The following is a 27,856-nucleotide window of genomic DNA, read 5'->3' on the forward strand; positions in this document are numbered from 1 at the left end:
GTTGCCGCAGCGGGCACGGGTCCGCCCCAAGCGTAAAGAAACTTCTTGCTTACATAACCGCCGTTGCCCGCGATGCATGTGCGAGGGGAAGGGAGTGAGGGCGGGGATCGTGACGAGAGGTGGCGAGAGGCTGCGGCGCAAGAAGCAAAAAGAAAACATTAGCCCCCTTCTTTCCTTCTCGGCATCTTAGCGAGGCGAGAAGGGTGCGTATGCCGTTCCGAGGTCCCGGAGCGAGTACTACAGTAGTAGGCAGCAGCCTTCCGATGCGGCTGTGTCCGCGCGGTAGCGAGGCGCGCGCAAGTGTGTGGCTGTGGCTGCGAGCGTGACTGTGTCCTCGCGCCGGCGAATAGAGCGGCGGCATCTGCGCTTGTCGTTTGTGAACGCCGCTGTAGAATCCCTCGCCTCCTGTGTGGAGGTGACACTGTCGAGAGATTGCCGCGCCCAGGGTGTCGTCGGAAACGGCGGCATTGCGACGACGCTCGCCACATGTAGCGCGCGGCGGCGACGACCTTAACCTTCCTTTCGGATGCGTCTATCGTCGCACGCGTCCGATTTGTCGCCGCTACGAAGCTGTCACCGTCGACGTCGTCTGCTACTGCTCTGCCGTGTGACGACGCCCGCTCGGAAGTGACGTCATCGCTCTCGAGCGCCCTGCACGTCTCGCGAGTTGTCGTCTGCACGCCATCGCGCGTGTCGTCGTCTGCGCTCACGCCTTGGCGCGGGCGCCTTCGAAGACGAGACCGAACGAAGTGACCGACGCCGAACAGCGACAGCGGCTGTCATCGCGTTCTCTCCCGTGTGATGGATCGTAGAGAGCCGCTTCTTCATTCAATTTCTCGGTCACGTACCGAGCGGTTGCACCGCAGTGCGAAGACGACGACGCTCTCCGTCTGTTTCTTTCTGCTGCAGCGAGACATCTCGAATGCCGGTGCTCCTATCAGCGCGTGTTTGTGCCAGCTGTGACCGCCGAGCGTGTTTGCAAACACCTGCTGGATTTCTCTTCCAAAGGTGGCGCGTTGTGTCGGCTACCCGTTATTCCCGAGAAGTGTGACGTGTTTCCGGTCGTGAGTGCATCGCCTGCGCCCGCTGGCTCATGGTTTTCGTCTGCCCCTGAAAGTAACGGAAGGGCGCGCGCGTTTTTCCGATCGGAAGCGAAACCAACCCGGGCGCCGAAACCGGCGCCGCCGACTTCCGTGTCGACTGTTGTGTTCGCCCAACGTGAATTCGTCGTTGGATGTTCGTCTATCGCTCTGCTGACGTCAGGCTTCGAGCTGACGGCGTCGGGGCGCCAATTTTAGTTGCCCTATTCCGGACGACATCTGTGCTGGGTGACTTACTTTCTTCGTCAGTGTAAAGCGCCGAGCCGGCACGACAAACATGGCCACGGTCGTGCAAAGGAGACAGATCAGAAGGCCTACGGGTGAGCTTCTAGTTCGCTATCAAATTTTTTTGTAGCTTCGCTTGAACTCACACACCTGAGCGAGCAAACGCGTGCGATGATGGCGTAGTAAATTTGTTTCGACTTAGGATGATTCGTTTGATTTCACAAACAAGCTCTGATGTCGGCGTGCGTGTCAAGCGACAAGATCGACACGGTATAGTGTCACGGTAAATTTGTCTAGGCGGAAGATAATGTCCGCTCACCAGACTTTATGAAGGTAGATCTGCGGTCCTTTTTTATTATTATTTTCTTTGACCGGTTGGTTTAGATTATGGCGCCATGCTGTCATAAGTGTAGACACATATAGCTGAAGCTGATGCTACTGATACGGTGTAATTTATTATTTCGTTACCTACTAAGGTTCGCAATAATACGTTTGACCTATGACCTATGTATGGGATGTCATTTGTAGAGCGGAGCCTCGTTTGACTCGAGTAAACACCCGAGTCGAGCCTCCGAATAGTCAATCCTCACCTCGGGGGCACATTCTATAATATGGCCAAATAAATACTGCTACTACTACTACTACTACTACTACTACCGAACCGATAACGATCATTGCGACGGTCCGTCAGGCGGATGCGGTAGTCAAAGAAAGCAGCAAACATTTCGGAGAAAATATAATCACGGATATCATTTGCTTTTCGGCGTCTCCTAACAGCATTACGCTCGGAGCACGGTTTCTTTCATCGTAACTCTTAATCCTTCCACATTCATGACAGTTTAGATAATGACACTTCTGGTTTACGATATGGCCCGTCGCACGTCCACAATTTATTACGATGCAGCTGCCACCGAGCTGCGACTGTCCCGAGATAAACCGCCTCGACGCAAAGCACCCATTCTTTACTGCAGCGGTGCCTGTAGCGCTCGTTGCGGCGGAGACGCTCAGTGATAAAATACTCTCACCGGAGCGCGCTTGACACAATTCTGGGGCACTGGTGTAATGCTCGCAATAAAAACTGCACGACGATTAATTGCAACAAAATCTCTCACGACGTTATTTTATGACGGGCCCCGGCGTCTCATTCGAAGCCGAGGTTTCAGGGCGCTTCGAAGAACCCTCGCCGTTATTCTAAAGAGGACTCTTCGGGAAAAAAGAAAAAATTAAAAATGAGCAGGAAAACGTGCTGTTTCCTGCTCGCTTTACGAGTAGCAGTTAGCGCTCGGCAGTCGCACCGTGATCTCAATTGCCTTCACCGTGTATACGCACATTTTCCGCGCCTCCGCGCGCACAGCGATTCGCAGGCTGGCTTCAAATGCGAAAGGTAATAAATATATAAATAAATAGCGCTGAGAAAAAAGCGCAGCGTACGTGCGCTCGCCCCCCTCGCTTTCGTCGGCACCTGTTCGCCCTCTGGAAATAGACGGAGCGAGAGAACAATGCATTTGTTCACGGAACTGATGGCGCCGACATCGCGCGATGCTGCAGGGAGGGGGGGGGGGGGGGGGGGGGGGGGGGGGGGCTGTACTGTCTTCCTTTGTGTCGCTTTTTACGTCTGACATTTCGATCAGTGAGGAATGCGTTGTTTAGTGCAGTTCTGCTTGTGTTTATCGCTCACGTTGGTTTTACCTGTAAATCGCTCGATTGTTTCATCTTCCTATATACCTTCAGCCTAACCCGCTCGCGTGTGTAGGGTCGCTGTTTCTGACAAGTGTCCTCCCCGTGTTCCTATCCCGATCTCTCCTCCACTGACGTCTGTTTCTACCGCGGCGGCTGAATTTCTTTGGAGGCGAGATTCTAGAGGCCCGTGTGCTGTGCGATGTCAGTGCATGTGAAAGAACCCCAGGTGGTCGAAGTTATTCCGGAGCCCTCCACTACGGCGTCCCTCATAGCCTGAGTCGCTGTGGGACGTCGAACCCCCGTAAACCAAACCAAAGATCTCTCTCCACCATGCAGCTCTCTGCACATCCCCTCTGTCCTCTTCCCTGTCATATATGAACACCCGTTTTCAAACGTGCCCTTCTTCCCAGGTGGTCGAAATTATACCGGAGCCCTCCACTGCGGCACCTGTTACTCTCGTTCTTTTTCACCCCCAAATTCCTCCCTTCCCTGAACGCGAGGTTGTGGTGTCCACCGAGATGTGAGACAGTCACTGCGTCTTTCATTTCCCGATAACCAATCATTTCCCCCTCACGACGTGACCAAACCGACGGAGTCTCGACTTCCGTGTAGCATCACTCGAAGCTCTGATTGGCGCCTTAATCCTTTGCCTTCTATGGCCCTTTCGTACTCGATCCTTCCTGGTCATTCCGCGCGTCCCTCTAAGCTTAATCCGGAGCCCTCCACTGCGGCGCCCCTCGTAGCCCATGTGCCACTTCGAAGCGTTAATACTCATAGTTTACTATTTACTTCCATCCCGCCTTGCGTTATTTTTTCGTGAACCTAAATTACGATAGCATGCTGCGTTCGTCACACTGGCTGTCTGCTCGTGGAGAGAAACAGTTAAGTATACAGCTCGTCATCGTCAACACGGTCATAATCGACTAGGCTACGTTCGGCGCTAGTCAAAGACCTTTCCAGATAATCTGCAGTACGGCGCAGGTCGCGGTTACCGTGTGCTAGTAAACTTCCATATCTCATTGCTTTACCTAGGTAATCCTCGATCCCCGGCCGATTACGTTTTCTTACTGTGATTATGATTATGACTATGACTGTGACTGTTTGCTTCTAATGGATCAAGGGCAAACACTGTCATGGCTAGAGCGTTTGAGGTCTGTTAGAGAGGAAGCAGCGGGGTTGAACGACCCTCTTTCCCGAACATTTCATCGCGGGCAAGCCGAGCTCTGTAGTCGAGGAGGGAACCCGCCAAATAGAAAGTCGGTGGTTACTTCGCGGAACTGGGATTCGAACCTCGTGCCTCGTACCTTCCAGTATACGCAGCAGATGCTCAAACCACTAGACTAGCATCACGAGAGAGGGAGTACGAGAGAGGGAGAAGGAGAAAGCATTTACTGGAACGACATGCATGTGGGAGGTGTTGGTGACCGACGGTACTATTCCAGGCTGGACACAACTCGTAACGTCCAGTGAGCGACTCAGCAAAGACGAATAACCTGCGAGAACAGCCTCTGCCATGAAACATCATTTGTTCACTTCCTTCTGCGTAGATTTTCTTTCTCACTGCCTTCACATATGACGACGCTTTGCGCACGGCACCACGGGCGGCGTGTCACGCTGACACATGGCCGCGCTCATTCAACGTGAGACACGCTTGAGCCCGCAGCTGCTGGTTTCGTGTCTATGCACGCGCGCTCCAAATGCGCGCGTCTTGTTGTTTTCTTCGTGTTATCCGCGTTTCCCGTTAGCTTAATTACGACACCAGACGACCGCCTCCGTCGCCGCGACCTCTCGCAATCTACCACCAGCCTCGAGTTTGCTATCTACACTTTCTCCTTTTTTTTACTATGTCTTACATCTTGGTTTTTTTTTTTGCTTTTTTTTCGCTTTCAAAGCCGTGTTCTCGACCAGAGCCACTCTCTCCCCCTGTTGTGGCGAGAGGCAATTGCAGTACCAGGCGAGCCTTATCTGTCAGCTCCTGTGTGCGAAGACGCATAAATATCCGAGGAGGCGTCAACGGTCGTCGCGCGGTGCGACTTCCGCCGACGACCTCTTTCTCGCGACATGTCTGCCGCCTGCCCACGCACGTGGTCCCGTTCTCTCTCGACGTTTTACTGCGTGTCCGTCTCTGTAATCGCAGACAGTGTAAAGCAAGTCGCCTTACAAGACACGCACAGTCGGGCCTTCACCCGCCCCACGCAAACAGGCGCGAGTTGGAGAAAAAACGGAAGGGGTCGCTTTCCTTGCGAAAGGGTTTTTTTTTTTTTGCTATTTGTTGGAACTCTTAGCACGTGCTAGCAATATATTCACACTGGTAGGAACTCCTGTCAGGTCCAATGATGGTTTCCAACGCAGCGCACCAGAGATGTATTGTGCACTTGGCCCAGGACCGACGGGCACAAGACTGCTATGGCTTGTGTATGTTTTTTTTTTCTTTTGTCAGAGCGGGTTATGCGGAATAACTGCAGTGTCGGGTACGCCGCGTTCAACAGAACTTAGATGAATAGCGACAGTTTGCCGTAACAGCCAATATATGTGCTCGTCGGGCTGTATAGGCTGCAAGGAGGAAATGTGCGGTTCGCCTTATCCACTCTCTCGCGCAGTTGAAGATCATAACTACGCTGGTTGTTGACATGCAGGAGTTCATTGCACTTCCTTCTTAATGTCGTTTTGCTCTGTTTGCATGTGCCTACGCTTAGCTGCCGGCGCTGAATGCGGACCCAGCGAAGGGCATAAACAACATGTAGACAGACTAACGTCTTGGTATCAGACGGCTAGAACTATCCGGCAGTGTGCAAAATGCTTTGCCGCAAGCTCTTTTTGAGAATGATCAGGGAGGTGTATGCGGCTCCTATTCTGCGGAACTAATGCTTGAAGCACTTGGAAGCAGGGGTGGATTTCAGCAAACAATTTTTTTGTAAAAAAATGGTGACCCCCCCACCCCCCCCCCCCCCGCCCCCCGCCCCGCCTTAGAAAGGTTAGAAAGGCTGAGTCAAAAGCTCTGGAAAGGCTGCTTGATTGCATGTAATTTTCCAGGTTTAGTACCAATTCGTGACACGCTGTAAAACTACGTTGTATGCCGTATACAACGTAAAGGAACGGCACAACGATGAGCCATACTCTCTGAACAAAAAGGAGTAAAAACAGAGTACTATGTCTTCTAGAGCACACCCTTTTATGAAAGGCAGTGTGCTAGAGGACAACTTACTCCCATTTTTACTCCCACATGGGCGTATTCGTGTGTAGAGTGTATCCGTCCCAGTGTGGTGTGCACCTCGCTAACCTATCAAGCAGTGAACTGAGCAGCAGTGATCTATAGTCTTTCGCTCTATTTAGCCAGGTGCATCAAAATTCAAGCGCCTTATTACGGTTCCGTCTTGTGATTCGATTTTTGTTAGGGCAACAACAAGCGAAGCTTCAACAACGGCATAGTTCCGTATCGAAAGAGGAACAACAATGCGTGGTGGTCACGAATGTGGGCGGAGCTTCAGTGCAGCGTCCGGCCGTAGTGATCTCTCAGTTTAACCTAGTTGATGTGTTACTACTAAAACACGCGCAGGTTTTGAGCACCTTTTTTCCCGAGTTTTGGAGCTGTGTGCTGCGGGAAAATAGCATCAAATCTTGCAGCAGTTGAATTGCGGCGGGAAGGGAGCTAGTGCTTTCATAGTTCGTGCGACAGCTATGCGACAGCGCTGGAGCGCTAGGATTACCCGTGAGAACCGCTACTCGCATTAAAATTTTGCATCTTTTGCTGCGCGTGCCAAAGTACGAGCGTCCTCGCTGCATATGCCGTGGCCCTGAACTGCAGTTGTGCAACGATCGTATACTGTCGCTTTCGAGCTTATGCCTTCCGCTGCCGTACACCTCCCAAGTCACTGGTCAAAGCGCTTTGTTGCGTTAGTTTACAATACAATACAATGCAATGCAATACAATACAATACAATACAATACAATACAATAGAACTTTATTTACATCACTGTGCATGACGTAGAAAAAGCTGCCAGAAGCCAGCTTGACAGGGCCGCAGGACCCCTTCATTGGCAGTACTCACTGGAGATTAACATAGACAGCACCTAAGTCGCAATGAAAGAAATCAAAGGTACTATCGCGCTCAATATGAGTTGCAACGCGCGGTCATCGACTGGGGCTCGTTCCGTGGTGTGCCTCCTCCAAACAGTCGCTCGGAATTCTGGGAGAAACTTTTTCCTGAGCGGGGGTGCTGTTGTTTCCTGGAACAGCAGTTTCTCCCAGAATTCCGAGCGACTGTTTGGAGGAGGCACACCACGGAACGAGCCCCGGTCGATGACCGCGCGTTGCAACTCATATTGAGCGCGATAGTACAGTGCACGGAATAATACGAGGTTCATACGTGATAATAATGGCATTACATATGACTACATTTCACGCGCAATTCGAACAAAAGTAGAAATTTTAAAATAGAAAAAAAGAACAAAGATGTGTGCTACAATTTGAAAAACTCGCGCAACGTCTTTAGTGTAATGTTTTCAATTCGTACGTTTCGAGCTGCTAAACTGTTTAGTAGCCAGTTGGTACTGGCTTCCTTAGTCACCCTTTAATTGCTTTGGTTTATGAGGTTTAACGTCCCAAAGCGACTCAGGCTATGAGGGACGCCGTAGTGAAGGGCTCCGGATAATTTCGACCACCTGGGGTTCTGTAACGTGCACTGACATCGCACAGTACACGGGCCTCTGGAATTTCGCCTCCATCGAAATTCGGCCGCCGTAGCCGGGATCGAACCCGCGTACTTCGGGCCAGCAGCCGAGTGCCATAACCACTGAGCCACCGCGGCGGGACCACCCTCTAACTTAGCGGCTTGCTCCTCCAAGAACGATACTTTCTACTTCGTGTGTGAGAAGCTCCTCCTCTGCACTGTGCACCGTCTCGACAACGCAACTACACTGCGCGCCCCGTCTCTACGTAACAAAAGAATGAAGAGAACGGCATCCACCGTGCCGCATGGCTTGTTCCGCTAATGAGCCTTCGCGAGGCGGGCGTCTGCGGCCGCTTTTCCGGCAGGTGGTCGGTCGGCCCACGAGCACTGAGTCGTGGGAAGCACGCATCTTAAATAAGCTATCGATTTCGTCGCAGGAAACGTACCTCGCGCCCCCATCCCGCCAAGCGTTCCCGAGGGAGCATAGTGTATATAGCGTTCTGAAGAGCTTGTACGTGCGACTTGTCTGCAATGAGGTCCCTGACATTTCTCAAAATGGGGGGGGGGGGGGGAAGGGGAGCGGGGCAGAAAATATTTTCTACTGATTACTGATGCGCGCGCTGTATGATTAAACGAAAGGAAAACTCTCAAAACTGTTCTCAGGTGAGAACATAATAAACTGCATGTTTGAATAAGCGAATCCGTGCGATTTTTTTCTGTCTTTTTTATTTTTACTTTTCTGTTTCTAGTTATTAGCGTTCTTGCATGCTTTGATGCTCAGCGTCGGACGTGCGAATAAATTTCTTAATTTTCGTCATTGTGGTGGTGAAAATTTAAGTGCGATAGGCGGTTATTGCACACTGGAGATCACTGTTTCTTTTTGACTACTTTAGGCAGAAACCGCCGTAGCTTTTCAGTGTGAATACTCAGCGAGAGGCACAAGAACAAACAGCACACAAAACGGACGAGACACCCGCGGGCGCTGTGTGCTATGTGTGTGCCTCACACTTTTGGCGCAGTGTTCGTCCTTGTGCCTGCCGCTGTGTATTCACAGTGCAGTACCGACTAGCCCGTCAACTCGTTCTTGTGTCTTCGTAGCACGACTGCACCGGGGAGAGAAAGTCATTTCAGATGTACTGGTAGGACGGCTTGGATTCACTGGGCAACGAAATAACATTCTTTCCCTTCGGGTTAAACGATTATTCGCGAACGCCGCAGCTTTTCCGCGCAAGTTCGCTTAAACATCTCGGTAACTAAATTAAATGTTTCAGAGGATAAAGCGCTAAAATGACAGCACAGAGAAGAAGGAGCGACTCAGCAACGTGTTTACTGCAGATTAAATGCCTGATACATGTTTATCAACTCCCGGTGTATGTAAGCTAATTCAAGGGAGCGCGACCGGTGAGAGACTGAATTCTCGAAGGGATATTTTCCAGTAGCCTGGAAAGCGACGGTAATGCAAAATCCTCTTGTTCTGGAATATTTTTACATTCCAGATTACACGGCTACCTCTTGGAAAGGTAACACAATGTCGCTTCAAAGCGAGCAGAAAGAACCTTACGCGGGGATCTAGAGCGATGCGCATGGCCCTCCGCGGTAACCCCCTGTCGCCCATCAACGCGTAAATCCTGCCCAGGCACTTCTCTTTTTGGGAGACGGCGAAATTGCTACCTCGGGGGAACCGAGGGGAAACGCCGGATACATGCCTCGGCGGCGATTAAATGGCGCCTGAAATGGCGTCGCCAACAACAAGAGATGCCTTCTTCACTGCGGGCCAGACTCTGTCTCGAGGATGCGGGACCACCCTTTCACTCGAATATGCGAACCGGTGAACGATATCGATCGCGATCTCAAGCCCGGTTGCGGAGTGGCTTAATGGCGTCTCGTGACCCTGTCGTCTTGAGGTCGCTGCGCAGATCGGAGAGCCCCCGTAACGCACGCCAAGGCGTTGAGTTCTCTCTCGTCTATTAGCGCGTGTTTTTCCCTCGTGTTTCCTCTATCTGTTTTCCTTTTTTTTAATGGAAACTTTATCGCGAAAATAGGTGATACACACAAACGCTGTTTGGACCGATAGCTACAAAGCTAGTGCCCGGTCCGATACAAAAAGTACTTGCAGTTCAGCCACAGAGTGCGGGAGACTAAAGAGGGAATCATGATACAATATCAAAATAGTGCAGGTTACAAAAAAAAACGCAGTAAAAAACCCAAGAATAAGATAGGAGACTGCCAGAAGAATACAAAAAATACAAAATACAAAAAACGCAAAAGTAAGAAAAGAATACACTGAATACAAGAAAAAAAAAACATACCGAAACCAAGCTCCAAGAAAAATCAGTTGTCAAGAATTCACAAAACAAGAGTTTCAGGCAAAATTTGATTAGACTTTTAATGCAGTTTACAAGTCATTTTAAAGTTTGTGGCTACTTTTACCTCGATGGGCAATCCGTTCCATATTTTTGCTCCATTATGAACTCTATCCGGCGTTAACCATATACATTGCTACATTTTGGAAGGTTAAATATACAATTGGATGTTTGTTTGCGTGGAGGCCCTTTGAATTCCCGGGGTTCGGCGTGTACCCTGTACACCTCTCAATATAGGTCCCGAAAGGCCACCGACGAAGCGACAGAATGACGAATGAGTCCAGGCTTCGCGCTCGCTATTGGGGTGTATGGAAGCATGGGAACCAAGATGTCAAGACCGCGCTGCCTTGAATGTTAAGAGGGAGAAAGGTTGTTGACATTCGCTAGGGTCCTCCAACACACAAGCAATTAAGAAACGATGACGCGCACGCCGCGCCGTCACGTGTCGTGCGATTTTCTCGTCTAAGTAAGCGAAGAGCGAGACGGCGCCTGCGGCTGGAAAAAGTTCGTTTCTTTTCTTTGTTTTTATCCTTTTAGTTGTTATTATCTTGTTGTTACATTTTCTTTCCGGTTATTTCTCCTTTTGTTATCAGTGGAGGCGCGTATATGTAGCTGTGTAGTTTATGTGTAGTACGTCCATGGCTGCCGCCCGTGCCTCCTCTCCCAGATGGGTGTGTAGGGTCTCGAGCAGCAGGCGTCTCGGCTTTGAGTAATGGCGCATGGCGGCCTTTCGTTTTCTCCGCTCTTTCACGGTTGACCCGGCACGGGGTGGTCGTGACCTTGACTCTCCGCCGCCGCCGCCGAGTCAGGTAGTCTCTGACGTTGCTTCCCGCCCTCTGCGGAGACTCCGGCGGCCGTGCGACGGTTGGATGCTTGCCGTCTTCCCTTTCGGTTTCGGCCATAGGGTTTCTTTGTTGTTTCGTTTCTTCGTCTCGCTGACTTTCGGAGTTTGTTCTGCGTGGTCCTGCCGCTTCCTTGTGGTCCCGACCTCTGAACCTCGTATACTTGCTCTGTTACTGTGTCTTCTATTTTTTTTTTCGCTGAGAATTGCTCTTCTCAGTGTGCGGCACTCACGAAAAGCTGCTCTTGCACACCCAACGGCGTGTTGCGCATGCGAATGCGCACATTTTGTGTTGCCGTCTCAAGCCTTGCGCATTTTGTGGGGTCTACATGGCGTCGCCCGCTTTCGATGTGTTCGTAACTTTTAACGAGAGCAGGTACTCCTCTGATGTTGCTGCTGCTATCGCCCTGTGTTTTACGAAGTCACCGCGCGCAGTAACCCTTCCTTGTTGTCTTCATTACGAGGGAGGCCAGCCCGGACGCTTCGCGTTGTGTCTCTATCTAGACCTGCATGGGTGTGTTGGCGTAACTCTGGACGCTTAAGTATTCCGAGACGGCACGCTTGGGGCTGTGTGTGCGAGAGCCACGGGCGTTCACTGGAAGGGAATGCATTTGAATACAGTGGAATACATTTGCTGCGGCCGCGAAGCCACCGCCGTCCACGTTATCTGTAAATTTACGTTGCCGCTTATAGGGTACGCATCGTGTCCCCGACGCGGCCTGCGCAAGCTTTGGTTCCTTGATTATTATTTGTAGTTAGGAGAAGTTAGGAGAGAGCACGTAGAAGTACACTGTCCCCTGTGGCACGTGCTGTCTGACTGCCCGTGCTTTATCTGTCTGTTGACTCGCGCCGATTGACAGATGTGCAGCGCACAACGAGGGAGTATGTTACAGCTGTCAACCGCCCGTCGGCTCGTCTGCAAGACATGTCAGGCTCAACCTGACTCCTCGCGGGTCCAAGTTAAACGTACAGTGTTGTAGAGTGTAACCACATCTCTGTACGACACTATCTCGAGACTAACTCCAATCCGCTTTGCTATTCAGCTCACTTATCAAGGCTGGTCGTAAAGAGAGAACGGGTTGTTCAAAACTGGTCTCGACTCTGCGTGGGATAGGAAAGCAAAAATGCTTATTATTAGGGGTGTGCGAATATCAAATTTTTCGAATACGAATCGAATACGAATACTTGGTTCCGAATATCGAATCGAATATCGAATAATCAAGAACAGACGCATTTAACCACTACAAAACATTTATTTAAGCACCCAAGAACATCACAGTTCAACTATCAATGATGAAATGAGCACAAAAGGTGTGTGTGGCTACACAAAAAGTATCAGTCTCGAACATTGTTCTTAGAAGAGTGGAAATATCAGAGAAGATGGCTAGTACACAGCATTGGTCAAGGCTAGCTTGCCATAAGCACAAAAGCGTGTTGCTGGGATGAACATAAAAGGTTGTCGTGAAGGAAAAACCGGCTGCTCCTCATGGTCAGGCAGAAGTAGTTCCCTTCTAGCTGAAACGACTTCTCCAGCGAAAGAAAATGCTCTCTCAATTGGCACTGAACTGACACGTATTGCGAGGTATTTCGTGCACAGCTCTGACTATACCAGCTTCGCAGGTATAGCCACAAAGAAGTTCACCAGCGCAGTCAGCTACTGCATGGCCCAACGTTACGCATTGCTCTGGGCGCCGCCATGTTGTTATGTCTCTGTCGATAGGACTTGCGGACCGAAATGAAAGCTGGTGCTAGCAATAGAATATTCGGCTAAATACGAATATTCGCGTCGTGTCGAGTATTCGAAACAACACGAATACCTGAATTTCGAATCGAATACGAATACTAAAAATATAATATTCGAATTATATTCGAAAATTTCGAATATTCGCACACCCCTACTTATTATGCAAACGTATAGGTTGAGTCTGTAGAGCGCCTTGAAGAAATGACAATGGAAGCTGGTTGATACTGAAACCCTGGGATTACTTGCCTACAAAAATGGCTACTTGGGAGATTTAACTGTATACTGATGCATTGAGGTTGCACGAAATCGTAATGAAGAACCGTCTGTCCTCTTTTCGAACATCCTTTTCTTCTGGGACTCCACAGAGGATGCCAAACTCTCTATCCGGCCACTTCCCGCATTGTTGCGATGTGTTCAAATCCTTTGTCTTCTACCCCGCCGCGGTGGCTCAGTGGTTATGGTGCTCGGCTGCTGACCCGAAAGACGCGGGTTCAATCACGGCCCCAGTGGTCGAATTTCGATGGAGGCGAAATTCTAGAGGCCCGTGTACTGTGCGATGTCAGTGCACGTTAAAGAACCCCAGGTGGTCGAAATTTCCGGAGCCCTCCACTACTGCGTCTCTCATAGCCTGAGTCGCTTCGGGACGTTAAACACCAATAAACCAACCAACCTTTGTGTTTCTCTTGTGTCGTTCCCGAATGTACGGCAGGTTCCCATTGGGCGGTTTGCTTAATGCACGAGGCAACACTGGCGTAACCAGTGCGTTCGAAAAGGTTCCCCCATCTCACGTCCTCGCCCCACGAAGTGAAAGTACGGCTGTCCCTTCTTCAGAAGTGATAGTCACAGTGGTGCCGGCTGCCAGCGTGCCTTTCAGCCGTGCTTACGTGTGGATGCTATCGTCCCAAGGGAGCTGTCGGCACGTCCTTCGCGCACCCCAGATCGCTCGGGCTCAAGGATTCTAAGGGTAAAGAGAACAGAGGTGAGAGAAGGGTGTTAACCTGGCCTAGCGCTTGGTTCGTTTCCGCACACCGATAAGAAAAGGCGGGAAGCCGTCGTCGCGTGTCGTCACCGTTTCGTTGCCACGAGCGCACCTTACTTCCTTCGCGTAGCGCATCCTATTGGGTGGTCCGCCGTTTCGCGCTTCGCACTTCCAACGATCAAGATGTAACCTACCTAACCGCATGCATCGTCGTGTGGACACCTTACCTAGCGAGGTCAGCGGCTGCTTCCTTTTTCGTTTTTTTTTTATTACGCTCCAGGGCTTTCTACACGGTTTGCGCTGCAGTGTAGCGATCTAGTTTCACTGCATATAGTCGGTCTAGTCCGTCCCGATACAGTTATCGTCCTGATGTCCCTTTGCTTCTGCTGTCTTTGTCTTCCTCTGTGCCACCCTGGTTGCGGATAGCCACGGAGTTGAGATGGACGTGGTCTGCACCGGCGCATTGCTGGCGCTGGTGGTTAAAATTCGGAGCGAGCGATAAGGCAGTGCGGAAGTTGAGAAGATGGCCGCAAGACGAGAGCTGGGCAGCAACGTTTACCGCAGGTCACGTTAGCCGTACAGTGACGTCGGTAGCCCTATATACCCCTGCTTGCTGTGATATAGGTGTATAGGGGAAGTTCTGATACAGTGTAGCAGAACATTGTAGCCCAAAACTTCCCGAGTTCTTCAGCTTTTCAATGGCGCTCTTCAACACGGGCCCTTTGTAGGAAAATTCCAGATCCTGGCATGGAAGACTATACCGCACATAATCGATCCCTAATCTACGCCCTGGCGATTTCTAGATGTACTATAAAGATTTGATACTGTTAAGTTTTGAGAAGAGAGAGAGACGGCTCTTTACTCCGCTAAATCTGTGTTAGTCGCCGATGAGAAAGGGGCTAGGAACAGCTGGTCTTTTCATTAACTCAACGCCGATCAGGCACGCTATGAGGAAGCGGGTGGGTCGGCTAAGTGGGAGGATTGTATTTTGAGCGATGATGTGTTTCGGCGATGTTCACGGTTTGCGTAAGGCCCGAGAACAAAAACATGGAATGACATTTAAGCTCCGCCTTAAGGATATGACGCTATAGCGTAAAGAGTTTAATTGCCATACATGCAGAAGGTCATTCTCTACTTTACATTCGTAGATCCCTGCGAGTCCTCATACCCCTCCTGGCGCAGTGGTGCAGCGGTTAAGTGATGAGCCACTGCCCTGAGATGGCAGGTGCCTTAAAGGGACACTGAGGAGAGCACTATTAATATATTTTTTATAGCAAAATCCGATAGTTCGGCATGTCATGGCTTTGTTGCCACTTGGCCGGCAGCGAAAAATGCATTTATTTCTAAGAGATTTGGATTCGAAGTTGAAAAGGTTTTTCCCGCCGCTGTGATTCAAACTTGGGATTCGGCTATGACGACAGAGGACTAAGTGACGTGCAACATGACGTGACATGACGTGATGCAGACTCCGTGATTTCTGGCGGCCAGCAGTGCGGCCTAGCAGCAGCCGAAAAGAAAGCTACCGCCGGCCGCACGTTGAAGGCATCTATCGGCTATTGCGGCCGTCGCTACAGTCGCTTCGCTTACGTTTGCACCGGCGTTTTGCGAGCGTTACGATGGATCTCGTTCTCGAAGTCGTCAACGAAGTTCTCGCAAATAGACACCTTTAGCATACCGTGTACCTTGATACCGCTAGCGGAATACCGGGAGCCCGCCTAACGCCGGCGAGCAGGCGCTGATTGGTCCCGATGCTTCAGGCGAGCGCGTAGTTGCCCGGCACGTGGCGTCATCTGGCGACGTCAAGGAGATTTGCGCATGCATTGGCTGCGCCTCAGTGATTTGTGCTTCTCGTGTCCTAGCGTTGCTAGAACCATTGGTTCTAGCAACACTGTTTTGTTCTATGATCTCATCACGCTTGTACTTGCGAGTTTGGCCTGTGGCGGCGATACCTGTATTTTGGTTCTTGCTCTTTTCTACGTTACAAGAGCTTTGTTGTCAGTATGAGTGGCGTTTTTGTAATCAGGAGCTGGTATTCTGTCGATACAAGCCAACTTCAATTTCTCCTCAGTGTCCCTTTAAGCGATCGGCACTGTTAAACCCAGGTTGCTCTTCCCGAACGACCAATCATTAATTCAGGTGCTATCTTCCACGGTGGACAGTTTGCTCACTCTCCGGAGGGCGCCGCCGCGGTGGATCAGTGGTTATAACGCTCGGCTGCTGACCCGAAAGACGCGAGTTCGATCCCGGCCGCGGCGGTTGAATTTCCATGGAGGCGAAATTCTAGGGGCCCGTTTACAGTGCGATATCATTGCACGTTAAAGACAACCCCAGGTGGTCGAAATTATCCGGAGCCCTCCACTACGGCGTCCCTCATAGCCCGAGTCGCTTTGGGACGTTAAACTCCCGCGTACCAAACCATAAACCAAAACTACCCGGTGGGCAGGTTGTGATGACGCCGCAGGGTCACATGACCTAGGTGGCCAACCGGCCTCCTATGTTGCTACCTGGGGAACACCTGCCAGAGGCATACCCGTCATTTTTCGCTCACAACACCAACACCGGATTTTCTGGACAACCGAGCATTTAACGATATCGCGTTAATGGGGCAGGCAAGGTAATTAGAAAGCGACAACACTGGTAGGAGGCTTTGAGTGGTTGCTCACATGTTATAGAAGGGCAGGGCCGGGTGGGTGGTGTACTGGTACCGCAACTATTGCTGCGACTTCCTGCCCCTGTGGAGAGCGGGAAGTATTTACATAATGTTTTAAATTGGATGCGTGACTGCGGCACAAGTTACGCGAGCGGACGACTGCTTATTGGGATAAATAAGTCAAGCACACGCCGGTGCCAGTTTTTTTTTTTTTTTTTCATTTTCGTTACTCCCCCGTAACCCTTCAACCAGCTCGTGCACGCATTCTCGATGTATGTAAGCATTAGAATTGCGTCTCGCCGGTTTTACAAGGCACGCCCGAGACACGCATTCGCCTCGAAGATAGCGCTGGAATGCTCTAGCATGCACCGCCAGTTGGACGTGTCAAGGTCTTGCAGAATGTCGACAAGCAAGTAATGGTAAGCAGCGCATCTTATGACAGCACAGGCGTGTGCCGTGCACGTATGGTGTGGGCCGGGACGTATCTCGCGCTATTTGTGTTTTTATTTGCTTTTTTTAAATGAATAATAAGCCGCATATCGCTGCAGTTTTTAGAAGAACCATCGCGCATTTCATTTTAAGGTACCCGCTAGCGCGTATAATATAGCGCGGCTTCGCACCCTTATCTCTCTGGTCGTGAAAAATGCGCTCTATGCAGTGCACCAATTATATGTAGAAAAAGCGCAGACCTTCTCAATCGGGCATTGGGAAGGGAAGCTCAACGTGCGGGGGTTTATGAGAATGCTGCACGATTTTCGCAACGCAGATAGATACCTAGGAGACTGTGCAAACGTTATGCTCGAGGACGCGCGCTTTCCTGCACCTCGAGTGCCAAATGCACACAATCACGTCCTTTTCGATTCTTCTTTGCTAGTTTCGTTGCGCAATTGTTGAATTTTCGCTGCCGGGAAGTGGACATACCGCTGCTGTGAGTTCCCTGCGCAGTGTAGATATTGGGGTATTGAGATTTCTAGTCGTCGGGCTTTTCGACGCCGAGACACCTGTCCACAAGCTCAGCTGCGGAGTATCGCTTAATATACGAAAGCTTACTCTGTTCAGTGTACTGTCCGTCAGGTGCACGCATCCCGTATCGAAGAATCCCGAGTCTACGAGTGTGGAATCTCGACATTATGACGTACAGTCAGCGTCATCCTTGTGTAGGGAGCTCGAGCAGTGTGTTCCACGCAATCAAAAGTAAACTTACAAAGCAGCCCATGATTTCCGAAATAAGTAACTGTGATCACCTTGCTTGTAAGTCTATCGGGCTTTACTTACGCACAAGCGTTGCGTCTAAATCGTAGAAGCTGCGGCAAGGAGTCGTTTTTTTATGCCTGCAAGCGCGCCGATCGAGCGCTCTACACAAGGGTGGCGCAGACTGTACAATCAGCGTCAGTTCAAAGGCGATCGTTTGATTGTCGTTGGCCGAAGAAGATCAATAATTTTCTTCTGGTAAGACGATCCCTCATTCTCGGCTGCTGGCCCGAAAGACGCGGGTTCGATCCCGGCCGCGGCGGTTGAATTTCTTTGGAGGAGAAATTCGAGGCCCGTGTACTGTGCGATGCCAGTGCACCTTAAAGAATCCCAGGTGGCCGAAATTTCCGGAGCCCTCCACTACGGCGTCTCTCATAGCCTTAATCGCTTTGGGACGTTAAACCCCATAAACCAACCAACCAACCCTCATTCTCCTAAAGGATAGGCGGTGAAGCATGCAAAAACTCAAGGACCAACTAATATCTCTATTTTGTGCGGTCGTTCTGGTAAGTATTAGCTCAGTTGAAGCACTTTATTCGTGTCGCTTTGCCCCAAGTGATCGGTCGTTTTGCTACGGTAAACTAGTAGCTGGCACCAAACACGTCCCGTGAGGCCCACAACAGTTTTTCGTTTGCTGATGCATGTGTTTGTGTGCATATCTACAGTCGGGGACAAAAGCCTCTAGATCGCTTGATCAGCAAACGAAGCGGATAGGTCTATATTAGCCGCCGCCTGGAGTCCACAGTTGTGAGGTGAAAGAAGATTTTGGCTTTCACCTTCACAAATGTGTTCTTCAATCGGCGGCTAATAATGTAGCTTCGGTCGGAAATAAAATCTAGCTGTCGGCTTCGTTTGCAGATTGCGCAGTGCAGAGACTTTTGTGCCGGATTGTACGTATAAGTCGTTATGTTTCAAAAAGGACCTTGAGGGAATGGCTTAGGCTATTCTAGACCCTCCGCCGCCACACTGTCCTAACAGCCTTAACCGACTTTTCTGCCCCAACGGCCGTTTTTTCTTTCTGGGTAGCTTGTTACGCAAGTGCCTTTCTTCTTTCGCTCCGGTCGTATATTTCTTCGACGTCTCCCTTCCTGTACGCGTCGAGCTGCGGCCGGTCGGGTTTGCCAGTGGCAGCAACGGTGGCGAGAGTCGCGCACATAAATAATTAATGGACGCCGCCACGCCGACGCCCTCTGGCCCCCCGTCTCAGCCGAGGCGTTATCGGCGTTGCGTCGGCTGCGGACCGTTGCGTTCAAGGTCGAACGGCCACAAGGCACGTGATTGTGGCCTCTCGGTGTGTGTGTGTGGCTGTGCGGCCGTTGTGCAACACGCATGGAGACAGAGAAGAAAGCGACGCAAGGTCGCCCTTTCAATGAGGCCCCGGTTAAGCTCATCTTTTACTTAGCGCCTCGGAGGCGGTGGTTCACACTGCTGGTGCGGTTTGGGCAATTTCAGAAGGGCCACGCCCACCTGATGCGAGCGCCGATGAAGACAATCACTCCGCCGGTGGAGGAGCGCCGATTTGCCTGGTTTTGAAAGGACGGTGAATACGTTTCTCGAAGCAGAAGGCATAGGTGGGAAAAGCACGATGCTTATCCAGATCTGCGCACGCGTGACTTCGTGTCGTTGTCAGTTCGCCGCTCAGTTCGCTGCTATGTCACTTTCACAAGATGTATCACAATCACTCGCCATTCACAGATTCTCATATCAAACCAGCACATCGCATTTTCCCCCGATTAGACCACTCCTTCAAAGTTCAACCCCAGATAGCTCACACTGAACTTATGCGTCATTCGCCATTGTTCCTTGCCATCTATCACTGGAATAAACTACATGCAGAAATTGTTCTCGAAAACAATTACGACGCATTTCTTAACAAACTGAAGAGCTTACTCTTTGCTGGCCCTTAATGAAATATTATCAGAAGTGTATTCTTTTTTAGATTGTCTTGAACAATGTGGTCCACGTGTGTGCGTGTTTCAAAATACTTTATTTATCCTGTTGTCTTCCCTATTTATCTGAGCTCATGTTTGTTCATGCTTTGTGATATTTTTCACTGTGTTATGTAATACGATTGCTTTATTGTTTTTCTTTAACCCCCTATGTAATGCCTGTAAAGGGCCTTTAGGGTATTTGAATAAAAAAAAAAATCCGAGTAAGGAGAGACCGAGAGTAGCCGACACCATTATCTAGTTTTACCTCTCCCGACGGAGGTTAGAAACAGTTGGTTTAGGGCGACCACACTGGGGCAAGAAAGAATGACGTGTCATTTAGAGGTAGCAGCAGTTGAGGTCAGATTACAAGTTTCTGAGAATTGCGCACACTGTCTAGACATATCCGCTCATTCATGGCGAAACAGCTTGTCGATTTCATTATACATATAATGTGCACTGCACTATTACTATATACTGATTTATTTAGTACAGGGCTATGGTACTGTGAGCACGATGTACACTGAGTCTAAAGCATATGTAGTAAGCTACCTGTCATTGGTGGCTTGGGCATCACCCATGAGGAGGGTTGACATCTAAAACTTAAACGGCACAGAGACAACAACGAGACGGCATAGTAACATACATGGAGCCACCTTTCCAGGTGGGTGTTCGAAACGGGGTGCGTCCCCGAAGGGCATAGCGGGGTCTACGGCGCCTCCCCTCAGTACTGCACCCCCTGAACAAACTGGTCGCCAAGTCGGGGGGAGCCTGTACCCATATACGGTGGGTATCCGACGGTGGGTTCCGAACCTGCCACCACCGGCAGCCGAGGCGGACGACCAAACCAGTTGTAGGCCACGGCTGCGGACCTGTGTCTATTACAGAGCGAAAATCGAGGAAGAAAAACGGCGACAAATGAGGTGCCACGGGGCCTTTTTGTTATTTCGTTAACGACCGTTTCCGTTCAATGCGGCAGTATTGGAGTGGTCACACCTAAACCTCGCCGATGTCCGAGGCGAAATTCCGTGACTGGTCGAGAGAGGTCATCACTTGACCTTGTGACGTCATCGCAACCTGGCCTGATAAGCCACCTCTGATTGGTCGAGAGAGATCACGGGATCATGTGACGTCATTACATCCTGCTCACCGGTTTATGAAAAATCTAGTTTCTAAACAGCAACCTAGACAGAAAAGGGAAATCAAAAATCAGAAAAAAATAAATATCTGTTATAAGCGCATATAGGCACCGTCACCGCATAGCGGATACATGTAACTGCAGCTATTCGTCCGAACATGGAGGTTGATGGATCGACAGCCGCAAAGAAACTTACGTAAGCACACAGAGAAGTTGCAACAGCAGCTGCGGCAAATGCGAAAGGTGACTTCAGCGTCTTTTTAGCTCTCTGATGTAAATTGTCACAAATGGGCACAGATCGGACGAAAGCCTAAGGTGGCCGAAGTGAAGCTGGCCGTGGTTGTAGAAACCCTCGGGTTGAAAATCGCGCCCGCATTCGTGACAACAGATGGTCCGGGTGTGCCCATCGCACTTAACAGTCAGGGGCACCCTAATCGTGTACGTCTCGTTCACATGTTCGATAGACTGCAAGGGCTGGCAGTCAAAAAATGCCGTTCCACTAGCTAAGCGGCTGTAGAGTACGAAATAGGGCATTCGGTTAACGGCTGCGCTGGTTTCATTTTAATGGATAAGAAATTCAAAAATAAACAAAAAAACAACAGCGCCCGTGTACTCAGACTTCCTTTAGCATACCGTGTACTGTGCTACCGTCATCGTAGTACCGGGAGCGCTCGCGTCGTCAGTGCGCATGCGCAGATCGCCTCGATGGCGACAGATGGCGCCAGGTACTCAACAGCTCCGCCCGCACTTGCCGCATAGGGACCAATCAGCGCGTGCGAACTGGTGGTGTGCGGGCTCCCTGTATTCCGGCAGCGGTAACACGGTAGACGTTATGCTAAAGGTGTCTAATGCGGAGGCGTCGTGTACGGTGTGCCTCATGGCCCACATTGCCGCATCGACGCGCAGAAAGCTATTTGGAGCTACTTAGTAGCTCTCAGAAAACGCGCTTTTCGCAGGCCGTCACAGTGCAAATTAAATGAAACAAGGGACGGTAGCGAAAATAGCGTGGATCAAGGAACATCAAAGACAGCCTTGAGTGTTACTTGGTCTGCGTCCTTTTTGTGCTGGTCTCTTATGCTTCAAGTACGAACCAACTAGCTGAAACTAAAATTCTGAAGAGAATTAATAACTTCCTGCTTTTCCTGACAGTATAAAGGGGTATTACCATTCATGGCTTTCTTTTGACTAGTCTTTATAACGTGCTTCCTTCTGTACTCCGCTTTACGCTTAACTTCCAGCGCAGCAGTGATTCAAGCAGCGTCAGCGGTGTTCAGAAACTGCGTGGCCCTTTCATATTTCCTCCGCAGTTTACACTCGTGTTGCTTCCGAGTACCAGCGCACTTATCCTTGACACGGAAAAAATAGTCGTACAGTATGTCATTCGCTCGGGTCATCGCGAGTGGTTTAGTGCCGCCGGCGCCTCTTTCCAGCTTTCTAAGCGCTCGCGGCGCACACAAAAATATGCGCGTTAGGCGAAAGATTAAGCAACGTATAAACTTCTCGCGAAAGAAACTTCCCCCGTCATACATACGACGGGGCTTCTCTCTGCTTTGGCCCGTTACCCCGTGGCAGGGTTCTGTCGCGTAACGTCATTTCGCAACATCTCACCGCGCTCACATCTGCGTGCATTGTCGTCGCCGCACCTATAGTCTACGTCGCTTGACTTCCTTTCTCTGTTCTTCATCTCTCGTATTTCATTTTACTTTATTTTATTCGCTTTTATGCCTCCTCAGCGTTCCTCGCGCCATCTCCGGGTGGCGTGTAGTTTTTAAGACTCCTCGAAACGACTTTCAAAAACTTTTTTCAAGGTTTTATGAGCGCCCCTTCGCGCGCACTCCGCCGTATTGTATGGGCTTGCGTGCTTTTCTGACGTTGTCTTTTTGTTTGTTTTTTTGTGCTCGTAGTGCTCGTCTTCAGCACAGACGCCATCGAGAAAACAGCATTAGCCGCCATTGTTGTCTACCGGGTACGCACACACAGCTAGCTAGCTACAGGGGACGCCGCTTTACAAAGGGAACCGCTTGTCCGCGATGAGCGGCGCGACGGACCGCGCCTGGAGGTCACGGACGTCGTTGAGGCCGCCAAGACCTGCCCCCCCCCCCCTCCCTCCCCTCTGTGCCTTGTCTGCATGCGCAAACGTCGTTAGCGTGCGCGCGCGCTTGGAAGACCGCGGAGGGGAACGCAAGTCAGTTTATGTCCGGACCGCGCATGTGTGTGTGCCTGCTATAAGGCAGATGCCTCTTCGTGTGTGTGTGCTCCCTCCGATGGCGATAGCAAAGGGGTGGGGGTTTCCGTGTGCGGAAGTCGTTGGCTGTTTCTTACGCCCTCCGTCTCCCGTACCTTTCGTGCGAGCACTTCCAGTTGTTGGCTGGAAGACCTTCTGTTATCTCCCGAGGATTAGCGCTTGCGTATAGCTGTCTACGCGGTTTGTTTGTTGTCATTTACGCTTTTGGGGTCTAAAAGATGCTGGTTCTGAGTGCGTCGCGCGTTTTGTTGTCCCATACAGCCGCGCCGAAAGGGGGGCTACGCGCCTTCGTTGTGCGAGTTCACTGGCACAAACTCGTGGTTCCCGATTGCGGTCTCGGAGTCTGGGTGTGCCCGAAGGGCTTAGCGAAGCGCAACTTAATCGCTATTTCGCGTGGTCAGGGCCATCCGCAAACGGCTGCGCTGTGGCGTGCCTGCGTGCGCGCGCGTGTGCGACCAGGTGCGGAATGCGTTTGTGGCCGACTTTGCGAACGGGGTTACGGCGCCGACCCTCTCTGCGGTCTTGATTCGATTTATCTCGCTCGGTCTCTTAATATGTATTTGTTTTGCATTGCCGTTGCGAATGCCTAGAAGCGAAGACGTTGAGGTTAGTGTTGAAACATCGTCGATAAACGAGAGGCTGGGGAAGAGACCGGGCCGGGGTCAGCCGCGGGCGTAGCGGTATACCTGCATTGCCAATGCGCCGAGTTCCTACCAGGTGCATTCAAAGGAGCTGCGCATAATTGGACGTCACGCCACATTCAGTCTGCATCAAAACGGCTCAGTATAAGTGGAACAAGTTGGTCAAATGTGGAACATGCTACTAAGTGGAACACCTTCAATCTGTTGGCAGCTCAGATGAAGCCTGTTCCTTTCGCAGCGGCCGGCAGCAGTGGGGTTCTCCAGGAAATCGTAAGGGGCCTACCCCGCAGTATAAAGGGATAAAACGAGGTAACCGGAATGGCGAGCGGCATTGTAGCCTAATAAGGAGGCAGTTTGGGATTGTTTATTTATTTTATTTATTTCATTACAATCAGGGCCGTTGAGGCGTTACAGACAGGAGTGGTAAGTATATTTATACAAAAACAAATACAATAAGGAGAGTTAATTAACACAGGTGATGAAGGAGCCCAGATTTGAAAGCTTCTGGTTCTGAAATGGAGACGATTTAGGCGGACAGGTGGTTCCAGTCTGAGCTTGTCTTTGGCAGGAAAGAATAAAAGTACTGGTTAGTTCTGCAACTTGGAACATTCACTTTGAGTCGGTGTTCAATACGAGATGATACACATGATAAACTTGGAGCAGTGAAAAGACTTTGCTTTAGCGATTCATTTGTGTAATATATTTTGTGGAAGGTGAGAAGTCTAGAAAGATTACGCCGCAGTTTAAGATCTGGAAGGTCTAGAGTTCTCTTCATGAGTGTGACGCTAGACGAACGTGAGTAGTTAGTCAAGATAAAACGTTGGTAGCACATTGCGTACAACTGTTTTTTTTTTTCTTTAGACACTGGAAGGCTTAGCGCTATGGCACTAAAATATATTAGACAACATTCTTAGGGGTTCTTGGAGTGTAGGTCATTAATATCACCGCGTGTTACCTTTTTCTTTCGTTTTTCGCCATACGCGGCGATACTGCGGGCACTTCTTTTTCTTTCTCTCTGTCTTCCCTTTATAGTGAGTAAGGCAAGAATAAGGTAATTGAAATTCCACGCTGCAAGCTGCGTTAGACCGTCTCCGAGTTTAACTTCGCCATCTTCGTCTTGCGTGTTTCGTTTAATAATCGCGCCATTAGGAGCGAGCTCGTATAGCAGTTCCGCACGCTCTATACCTGTTCTTTGTCCTGGCCGGTACGCGAGCTTTTAAAATTGGGAAATTCCAAGGCCACTGCCTATTCCGCTGCCCTGTGCCCCTTACACAGGTACGAGGCTTTGTTTCACATTGCGCTCTCTCACCCTCTTTTATCTCTCTGTTCAGAGACCGCTAACGGTTTTCTTGCGGGCGCAATGCGGCGAAGGCGTCCCTGTGTAGGCCAGGTCTTCCCCGTCGCCTGTCGCTGTGTACAGATAGCGATCGGCCACGTTCGACTCCTTCTCTTTGGCTCGGCTGAGCCGAGCGCCAATTTGCATGCGAAAACAGCGCGGCCGTCGAGGCTTAACCCCCGCGCATAGCGTGACGCTCTGAGGCCGAGATGAAAAGGCTGATGCGTCTGAGGGGAAAAGCGGCGTAAAGCGTACGCATACTACCTTACCTCGGCCAGGAAGACGACGGTTCCGACAATGGATGGCTTCCCTTGGGGCCGAGAGTGTGAGTACCGTTTCTCTCAAGCGGCAGCGGGGTCGCTGAAAGCTGGCTAGTTGTCGGGGTTGTGCCCGCAATTGGCGATGACCGCACACGACGTGGTAGCTGGGCCGCCAAGTTCGCAACCTGAGCAGCTGACATCAGTGCGGCGGTTTAAGACAACCGTTGCTGCGTTTCTACGGCTAGTGTATGAAGTTGCAATCGTGCTTGCTACGCTTGGTCTGCGGAAAGAAAATAAAAATACAACCCTCGCTCAAATATTTCGCAGTTTGGAGGGTTAGTTCCACACATATAATTACACCAGTTATGCCCTGTATACAGTGCTCAACTCGCAGAAGCAGCATTGCAATGTTGTGCACTGTGCGACGTCAGTGGACGTTAAAGAACCCCAGGTGGTTGAAATTATTCCGCAGCCGTCCACTACGGCGTCACCCCCCCCCCCCCCCCCCTAGCCTGAGTCGCTTTGGGACGTTAAACCCCCCTAAACCAAACCATTACAATGTTGTATTCCGGATATTAGACAGTTACAGCATACCACGATCCCCTACCGTGATAGGCTTCCGCGCGCAGCCAGTGCGCATGCCACGGAGGTGGGAAAACTCAGGAGAGACCCTCGCTATCCTAGCTGTACGCCAAAAAGTGTGCCGGAAGTCGCGCGCTTCCGCAAGGACTTACTGGGAGTAATTGGCCGATGGCGCAGCCAATAGTAACGTTGGGTGTAGCGGCTTCGTGTGTGCTGCGCATGCGCAAGCGCGCTGAGACGGAGGCCAAGTGGGCGGGAGGAGCCTTCACGGCCGGCTTCCAAAAAATTGGCAGTGGTTTAGCTCAGCTAGGCCAGGATATACGTAGCGAAAGCATGCGACACAGCTGGCGAAGCGAGCGGAGGCGAGCGCAGCGACGAGGCAAGCGGTGTGACGTCATACCAAACGGCGGCTCCGCGGCCAGGCGCGCGGTGTGACGTCATGCCAGATGGCGCGGCGAACGCGCGGTGTCGGTCAGATGCGGCGGTTGCTAGGCAACGGCTCAAGGTCGATCTCTGTGCCTTCTCGCAGCACCGCCACAGCGAAATCGCAAGTTCGTGGCCAGTGTAGCTTTCGCTACAAAATGTCGCGTAAGGGCTTCTCCCGAATTCTTTCCTTCCTCCATGGCGCATGCGCTTATCGGTGCCCACTCGGCAGGCGTGCACGCCGCTTGCCGGCACCTGGCGCCATCTGGAGCTGTCAGGACGATCTGCGGATGCGCAATGATTCTCCAGCATTGGTGGCTTCCAGCGGAAGCGGTTCGTGGTAGTGGCTGTGGGTTGTGCTATGCTAAATATTTCCGTTGTTGCAGGCTATCTTTTTCGACCGTATACATATGTATCGGGGTCCCCTTTGCCAAGCCAGGGATCAAACCTTGCGATGATGCGATGTAAGCTATAATCGGGCAGCTGTGAGGGTCACGTGCGCATAGGCGAGTTTTATTTATTTCTTTTTTGCTCATAAATTAACTGGCCATAAGCGCAACTCTCATAAGTCTAAAAAGCGCTCAAGAATTGTACACACAATAGCTCCTTCATTAGTTGCGAGCGCGATGATCGAGCGCATCGACACTGCTAGTTAAAAACTGCGAGGCTGGGGCACAATCGGCGTCACAAGACGCAATTTCCAGGGCGTTTTATTTTGAAAGGACGCTCCGTGCGTTCATATATGTGCCTTAACGAGCTACTCCATGGTTGCTGACAATAATTGTTTCCCACCGATAATTTTTATGCGTAGCATATTGCATTCACTCAGTTCAGCTCTTGGGCGCGGCCGGGCAGCCGGACACAGCCGCACTGCGAAGTTACCGAGGTGCCTTTAAAGTTTTAGTTACATGCGTCTGTATGAGTTTCATTCCTAGCAGGCACACCTAGGAGGCAAAATCAGCTCCTCGCAACCTCGCTTGCGACACAGAACGCCATGGACAAAACATTACTAAGCATCGCCGGAGCATGCGTGAGAGGTATATTACCTGAAGCCCGCGTATATGGTTTGGTTTGGTTTATTGGGGTTTAAAGTCCCAAAGCTACTCAGGCTATGAGGGATGCCGTAATGAAGGGCTCCGGATATTTCGACCAACTGGGCTCTTTAACGTGCACTGGCATCGCACAGCACACGGGCCTCTACAATTTCACCTCAACCGAAATTCGACGACCGCGGCCGTGATGGAACCCGCGTCTTTCGGGCCAGCAGCCGATCGCCGCAACCACTGAGCCACCGCGGCGGGGCCCCGCGTATATGGAAATAGCACATTGTACAACAGAGGCGCGTTTGTGGAAACATTCCAGAGCTATACGAGCAAATGCGCCGACGGGAACAAATCCTTCGGGAAAAGAAAAAAAAAATGCCTTGTTTGGAAAATTCGAGAGGACAGCTAAACAACGCGCCGTGCTCTCAGTGTATAATATACGCGTGCGCGATAAAAAGTGTTCCTTAAACACATTCCCTTCACATACCGTGGCGCGTGGCAGAGGCGTCCTAGGGTGCGGCGCTGGCATCGAGGCGCCCCGAGCGTCCAAAACAGAAGCGTCATCTGGCGTTGCATCGGCCGAGCAGTGTTTGGCCGCTTGCGCTGTGCACGCGACGCTGAGTTTACGACCCCGAGCTCCCCTGTTTATGTTTGCTCCGGCTGCACCCGCGTTACTCGCGGACGCCGAACGAAAGAGCGCGCACGCTTGTACCATAGGGGGCGGAGGTCAATAACTGGGCAGTTTCATAAACGTCCG

General features: G+C 50.9%; 1 protein-coding gene across 8 annotated transcripts in view; it reads left to right on the forward strand.

The window, feature by feature from the left end:
• The window catches only part of sick (sickie), a 973,111-nt gene that overhangs the window by 671,244 nt on the left and 274,011 nt on the right, over nucleotides 1-27,856 (forward strand). Inside the window, exon 1 of one of the 8 annotated variants that reach the window (XM_089586328.1) lies at nucleotides 238-1,420. The exons of the other annotated variants lie outside the window; for them this stretch is intronic. Within the exon in view, the coding sequence (XP_089442454.1) occupies nucleotides 1,378-1,420 (43 nt within the window). The 5' untranslated portion in view covers nucleotides 238-1,377. Of the gene's footprint in view, nucleotides 1-237; nucleotides 1,421-27,856 lie in introns of those variants that run through there. 8 annotated transcript variants of the gene reach the window in all.

This window comes from Amblyomma mixtum, chromosome 4 (genome assembly GCF_055824585.1).
Source record: "Amblyomma mixtum isolate Tamu chromosome 4, ASM5582458v1, whole genome shotgun sequence".
Classification (NCBI taxonomy): Eukaryota; Metazoa; Arthropoda; class Arachnida; order Ixodida; family Ixodidae; genus Amblyomma; species Amblyomma mixtum.